Consider the following 7,397-nt stretch of genomic DNA (forward strand, 5'->3'; position numbering starts at 1 on the left):
CCTTCACCCTGAATTTGGGCATCTTCAGCTTGGGGAACTTCAGTTTGCCCTCGGGCCCTTGGACGTCCAAATCCGGGGCTTCAACCTCGACTTTGGGGCCTTTGATGTCCAGCCCGGGCGTTTTCAGCTCCCCTTCCAGTTTTGGGGTGGAAACGTCCAAATCCGCCTTGACTTTGGGCCCTTTGAGGTTCAGGTCGATGTCGGGCATGGAGATCTGGGGGGTTTTGATGCTCACCTCGGGCACCTTCACCTTGGGGACCTCGACGGCGACGCCGGGACCCGAAACGTCCACTCTGCCCTTGGGAAGGGTCACCTCGACGTCGGGGCTCTCTCCCTTCACCCCGAATTTGGGCATTTTCAGCTTGGGGAACTTCAGTTTGCCCTCAGGCCCTTGGACGTCCAAATCCGGAGCTTCCACCTCGACTTTGGGGCCTTTGATGTCCAGCCCGGGGCCCCTCAGACCCGGCACGGACACGTCCAGGTCGCCGCCAGCCTTGGCACCGTTCAGGGTCAGGCCGACGTCGGGCATGGAGACTTTGGGGGCCTTGAGGTTTATTTCGGGCCCCTGGACGTCCAAACTCGGCGCCTCAACGTCCACCTTGGGGCCGGACACGTCCAGGTCTGCCTTTGGGAGGTTCACGTCCACCTCGGGGCCTTCTCCCTTCAGCCCAAATTTGGGCATCTTGAATTTGGGCACCTTGAATTTTCCCTCAGGGCCGTGGATGTCGACGTCGGGCGCCTCAATGTCCACTTTGGGGCCCTTGATGTCCACGCTTGGGACGCTGACGTCCACCCTGGGGCCAGAGACGTCCACCCTGGGGCCGGAGACGTCCACGCCCGCTTTGGGAAGGGTCACGTCTACGCTGGGGCTCTCTCCCTTCACCCCAAATTTGGGCATTTTCAGCTTGGGGAACTTCAGTTTGCCCTCGGGCCCCTGGATCTCCATTTCTGGGCTCCCGACCTCGACTTTGGGGCCTTTGATCTCCAGTCCGGGGCTCTTCAGCTCCCCTTCCAGTTTTGGGACAGAAACATCCAGGTTTCCCTTCACCCCGGGCCCTTTGAGGTTCAGGTCGACGTCGGGCGCGGAGATCTGGGGGGTTTTGACGCTCACCTCGGGCACCTTCACCGCAGGGCCCCTGATGTCCACTCCGGGCACCTCCACCCCGGCCTGGGGCCCTTTCAGGTCCAGCTGAGGTCCCCTCAGTTCGCCCCCCACGGTCGGCACGGACACGTCCACGGCTCCTTTTGACCCTTTCACATCAATGTCCATCTCCACGCCCTTCAGGCCACCGCCTGGCCCGGCCACGTCCACCTGGAGCCCCTTGGGGCCGAGTCCTTTGAGCTCCCCTTCCACCCTGGGGCCCTTCAGGTTCAGGTTCACGTCCGACAGTGAAATTTGGGGCGTTTCCACCTTCTTGAAGGTGGGGCCTTTCCATTCTCCTTCCAGGGCCACCTCGGGCACGGCGGCGCCCTTGGGGACCTCGGCGGCGGCGAATTTGGGGAAGGTCAAGTGCGGGATTTTGATTTTCCCCTTGGCGCCATCCGGGGCCGGGGCCTCCACGCCGGGGACGTCCGGAGGAAGGGAGGGGACCTCGGTGGCACCTTTGACCTCCACGTCCACCCGCGGCTCCGGGGCTTTGCCGGACGGGGACGGAATTCCCGGTGCGGGCGAGCAGTTGACGTCCACCCCTGCGCCCACCTGCGGGGCCGGAGCTTCGCCGCCGGCCTGGAACCCGAACTTGGGGATTTTTAAACGCCGGGATCTTGATTTTCCCCACGTCCGCAGCTGGCGAGGAGCCGGCGATTTCTCCCTGTGGCCACGGAGACTCTCCGGACACGTGGAATCGCCCGTCCAGCTCTCCGAACTGTCCGTTGGCCTCGATCCGGGGTGGCCCCGGGAAGGCGCCGGAGCCCTTCCAGCCCGAGAGGGATTTTCCAGTTTCTCCACCAGGAATTTGGCTCAGCCCCTCCGGCGTCCCGGGCAGGACCCCCGGCCCCGCTCGGGCGTCGGCGCCGGACGTCACCCCCCAGCTCCGGCGTGGGGACGCAGATGCTGAAGTCGGGGCCGAGGTCGCCGTCGCGGCCGTTGACGTCCACGGTGTAGGCGGTGACCTTGCGGGTGACCGTGATGGTCCTGCTCTGCGTCCCCCCGGCCTCGGCCTCCGGCCCCTCCTCGGACCTCAGCCGCGGTTTGATTTTGGTGGTGTAGATGCGCCGGTACTCCTCATCATCGCCGCTCTGCGGGGCGGGAGACGGCACCAGTGAGCGCCGGGACGCTGCTTCCTCCCCCTCCTCATCATCACCTTCGTCCCCATCTTCACCTTCAGCCTGACCCTGATCCTCATTCTCATCCTCATCCTCATCCTCATCCTCATCCTCATCCTCATCCTCATCCTCCTCCCTCTCATCCTCATCCTCACCTTCATCCTTGTCCTCATCCTCTTCCCCCTTGTCCTCATCCTCATCCTCATCCTCATCCCCCTCATCCCCATCCTCACCTTCATCCTGATCCTGATCCTGATCCTCATCTTCATCCTCCTCCTCCTCCTCCTCAATCCTACCCTCCATCCTCATCCCCGTTCTCCCTCCCGCTCCCGGCCCCGGCCGCACTCACCAGCACGACCTCGGGGCTGCCGGGGGCCAGCGCCTGCTGCGCGCAGCTGTGCCCGGCCAGCGGCGAGCGGTCGCCGCGGCGCTGCAGCCGCAGTCCCACCGTGTGGTGCCCCATGCTCTGCAGCAGCTGCGCCACCTCCCCCGACTGCAGGTTGTCGAAGTAGACGGTGGCGCTGACGATCTGATCCCCTGGGGATGGGGACGGGGACGGGTCAGGGCTCGGGGGGGCGCCGGGAGGAACCCCCCGTCCCCACCTGAGCGACCGCGGGGTCCCCGCCCACAGGGACGGAGAAATAGAACAGCCCGAGTGCCACCGGGACCCCCAAAATCCAGTGTTAACCCCCGAACCCCTCGGGATGAGCGCCCTGTCCCCACCTGAGCTGGGCAGCACCCACCCGAGATGTCCCCAAAGCCCCCGAGTGTCCCCAAAGCCCCCTGAGTGTCCCCAAAGCCCCCGAGTGTCCCCAAAGCCCCTGAGTGTCCCCAAAACCCCGAGATGTCCCCAAAGCCCCCGAGTGTCCCCAAAGCCCCCGAGTGTCCCCAAAGCCCCCCTGAGTGTCCCCAAAGCCCCCTGGGTGTCCCCAAAGCCCCCAGGTGTCCCCAAAGCCCACTGAGTGTCCCCAAAGCCCCCCGGGTGTCCCCAAAGCCCCCAAGATGTCCCCGAAGACCCCAAGATGTCCCCAAAGCCCCTGGGTGTCCCCGAAGCCCCTGAGTGTCCCCAAAGCCCCCGAGATGTCCCCAAAGCCCCTGAGTGTCCCCAAAGCCCCCAGGTGTCCCCAAAACCCCAAGATGTCCCCGAAGCCCCCAGGGTGTCCCCAAAGCCCCCCGGGTGTCCCCAAAGCCCCTGAGTGTCCCCAAAACCCCCGAGATGTCCCTGAAGCCCCCGAGATGTCCCCAAAGCCCCCGGGGTGTCCCCAGAGTGTCCCCACCTTCCTGGACGACGCCCATGCGCGCGGCGGGCGAGTTCTGCTGCACGCGCCGCACGAAGACGCCGTGGTCGGTCTGGTCGATGGTGATGCCGTGGGAGCCGCTGCCCTGCCAGTTGGGCAGGAGGATCTCCCGCGTGTCCTCCTCGCGCTCCATCTGCGCCGGGACACGGCCGGGGTCAGGGACGGACACGGGACGGACACGGGGTGGACACGGGGTGGACAGGGATGGACACGGGAATGGACAGGGGATGGACACGGGCTGGGGTCAGGAATGGACACAGATGGACACGGGGTGGACACGGGCTGGACATGGGATGGACAGGGGATGGACAGGGGTGGACACCAGGCTGGGGTCAGGGCTGGACATGGACAGACATGGGATGGACACAGGATTTACACACGGAATGGACACGGCCATGGTCAGGGATGGACACGGGAATGGACAGGGGATGGACACGGGCTGGGGTCAGGGGATGGACGCTGGGGTCGGGGTCGGGGCGGGGGCACAGGGGCAGCCCCGGCCCCGCTGACCTTTGTGGGGTCCCGGTCCCAGGAATCCTCGGCCCTCGCTCGGGAACCTCGCGGCGGCTCTGGGGTCACCTCCCAGCCTGGGGGGACACGGGACACGGTGGGACACGGTGGGACAGGGGGACACCCCCTGGGGACAGCCCCGGGGACAGCAGCGACATCCCTGGGGACAGCGGGGACACCCGCCGGGATAGGGGGACACGGTGGGACAGCGGGGACACCCCCGGGACACGGGGACACCCCCGGGACACCGGGAAGCTCCGTCCCCCCGCTCTCCCCACCCCGGGCCCCTGGCCCCGGCTCGGGGACACTTTGGGGACACCCCCGATGTCCCCGGGGCGCCGAGGGCCGGCAGCGACCCCGCGGGTTTTGGGATTTGCGGGAATTCCGAAGCTGGGGCGGGGGGGGGTCGGGAATTCCCTGTCACCTGTCCCTGTCACCTGCGCCACCTCGAGCCCTGATTCCCAGCCCAGATCAGCTTCGGAAGCTCTGAGGGAATTTCTCCGTTTTTAGAGAAATTAGGTGTTTTTTTTTTATTCTTTCCCTGCTCCACACCCCCCCCCCCAAAAAAAACCCCAAAAAACAAACGGGGAGGGGACCCTGAGGTGACAGCGCAGAGCGGGGGGGGGGGACACGGGGGGGGTGACAGCACCGGGATTGTCACAGCCCGGGGACATCCCGGAGCCTCCGAGCGTCCCCGGGGGGGTGGTGTCACCTCGGGGGGGGGGGGGTGGTGGCACCTCGGGGGGGGTGGTGGCACCTCGGGGGGGGTGGTGGTGTCACCTCGGGGGGGTGGTGGTGGCACCCCGGGGTGTCCCCCCCCCGCCGCGGGGGTGTCCCAAGAGCGACAGTAGGGGCTCGGAAGGCTCTGGAAGGCTCCGCTCGGCGGCGGCCAAACTGGTTGGTGACTCAGAGCGGGGCGGGGGGACCGGGGGGGACCCGGGGGGGGCCGGGGGTGACTCAGAGAGGCCCCGAGCGCTGGGAGCGGCCCGGCCCCGCGGGCGCTTCCGAGAGCGAGCCAGAGAAAAAAACGCCTTTTCCAGGATTTCCCACCGCTTTTTCCGCGGTTTTCCCCCTTCCCCTCGCGGCTGGGGGTGGCGGGAGGGGGGTGACACCGGGCCCCCCTCCCCCGTGACACCGGAGACAGCTCGGGTGTCCCCGCGGCAATGTCACCCCCCCCCCCCCCCGCCGCCGCCGCGCTATTTTTGGGGTGAAAACCACGTGCGGCCCCCGCCCGGTATTTTTAGCGGCCTGGGGCCCCCCCGCCCCCAAAAAGCCGCGGAGGGACGGAGGGGACACAGGGATGGGATGTCACCCGTGTCACCCGTGTCACCCGTGTCACCCGTGTCACCCTGCCCGCCGCCGCCGCCCCCGGGGGGGGACAGAGGGGGACCCCAGCCCCGGGGCAGCTCGGGGACCCCCGGGCGCTGCTTTGGGGCCGCTCCCAGCGCCCCGGGGCCACCGAGGGACAAACGGCTGAGGCCACTTTGTCCCTTCATCAGCCAGGGGAGGGGGCGGCCGGCCACCGAGGAGGTGTCACCCCTGTCACCGGTGTCACCCCTGTCACCAGTGCCACCCCTGTCACCCGTGTCACCTCTGTCACCCCCATGTGCTCCCCCCCCCCCCCCCGGTGTCACCCGCTCCGGACCGGGGGGGGCGAGGGGAGGCTTTGACCCCCAATTTGGGGGGCCCGGGTGTTGTGACCCCCCCCCAGGCCGGGGTTCGGGCGGGACCGGTGACGCACGGCCCGGGATCCTCCCAGGAAACGCCAAAATCCCGGAAAACCATCCCAAAAATCGGGGGAAAACGGGAAAAAACAGAGGGAAAACTGGGGGGAAAATGGGAAAAAAAAGGGGGGAAAAAAAAAACCCCAAGAAAAGCAGCCGAGGACCATGAGGAGGAGGAGGAGGAGGAGGAGGAGGAGGAGGAGGAGGAGGAGGAGGAGCGGCAGCGGCGGGCGCGGCCCCGCGGCCGGTACCGGTCGGACCGGCTGGAGCGAGAGTCCCGCGGGCGGCGGGGACCGCGGGGATCCGGGAGGGTCCCGGACCGGTTCCACCGGGTCCTGCCCGGCCGCTGCCCGCGGCCACACGCGGTGGCGCCGCGACACTCCGGGGGTGTCCCCGGCCCCGCCCCGGCCCCCTCCCCGCGCCCCCCCGAGCCCCCCGGGAACGCCCCAAAGCGCTCGGACGGGGCGGGGGGGCGCACACAGGAACCGCCCCCGCCCCGGAGAGAACTGGGGGGTCCCCGGGGTGGGGCGGGGGTGTCCCCGAGGGGGGGCAGAGGGGAAGTGGCGCCCGGGAGCGGCCGCGCCCCAAAAACCGCAGGGGGGGGGCGGGGGGGGGAGGAGGGAAGGGGGGAACCCGCGCCCCCCCAATCCCCAAATCCCCCCCCAAATCGCCCCAAATCCCCCTCCCCAGGGACCCCCCCGCGTGGGGGTGAGGGTGGGGAACCCCGATATTAACGCGCCCCCCCCCAGAAGCGCCGCCCTGGCTGGAACCGGCGCTGCCGAGCGTTAATTACCGAACCTTCATTAACCGAGCGCCCACGCGCGGCCGCGCCCTCGCGGGATCCCGGGGATCCCCCCCAAAAATCGGCTCCGGGACCCCCCCCGAGGGTCCCCCCGGCCCGGGCGGGGCGCGAGCGGCGGGAGGGGCCCGGAGGGGGGGGAGGGGGGGGAACCGCGGCCCCGCCCCCACCGGGGACTCCCCGGGCGCGGCCGGAGGGGGGGGGAAGGGGGGGGCCACGCCCTGAGCGCGGCCGGGACGCCCCGGGACCCCCGGGACCCCCGGGACGGGCCCGGGACCCCCCCCGGGGCTGCCCCGAGCAGTTCGGGAGACCCCGAGACCCCCCCGAGCCCCCCCAGGGCGATCACGGGACACGCGTGGGGCCCCCCCCACACCGGGGAGTTCGCGGCGCTCCCGGAGCCCCCCCGGGACACCCCCGGAGGCACCGGAGCCCCCCGGGACAAACGAACCCCCCCCAACCCCCGGCGGTGCCGAGACGGTCACGGGACCCCCCCCCGCACCCCCACGGCCGTCCCGGGATCACCGGAACCCCCCCGGGACCCCCCCGGGACCCCCGGAACCCCCTCGGGTCGCTCTCGGGACCACGGGGACCGACTCTCGGCTCTCCCGGCGCCCCCCGGGCCCCTCCCGGGACCCCAGGGACCCCCCCCCCGCCCTCCCGGGGCTCCCGGAGCCCCCGGGACGCGCTCGGAACTTCCCGAACCCCCCTCCGGGAACTCCCGGGACCACCGGACCCCCCCCCGAAAACATCCCCGGGACGGTCCCGGGACCCCCGCCCGCCCCTCCCGGCGGTTCCCCGTCC

General features: G+C 69.6%; 1 protein-coding gene across 1 annotated transcript; it reads right to left on the reverse strand.

The window, feature by feature from the left end:
• Positions 1 to 6: 6 nt before the first annotated feature.
• Positions 7 to 3,696, reverse strand: AHNAK (AHNAK nucleoprotein; the record flags this gene model as incomplete). Its single annotated transcript, XM_040054504.1, has 4 exons — positions 3,543 to 3,696; positions 2,615 to 2,802; positions 2,025 to 2,238; positions 7 to 1,959 (listed from the first exon to the last, which is right to left on the reverse strand). Coding segments are annotated over exons 1-4 (2,509 nt in total), but the record flags the coding sequence as incomplete, so codon positions are not given.
• Between the last annotated feature and the right edge of the window lie 3,701 nt (positions 3,697 to 7,397).

This window comes from Hirundo rustica (genome assembly GCF_015227805.2).
Source record: "Hirundo rustica isolate bHirRus1 chromosome 38 unlocalized genomic scaffold, bHirRus1.pri.v3 SUPER_38_unloc_3, whole genome shotgun sequence".
Classification (NCBI taxonomy): domain Eukaryota; kingdom Metazoa; phylum Chordata; class Aves; order Passeriformes; family Hirundinidae; genus Hirundo; species Hirundo rustica.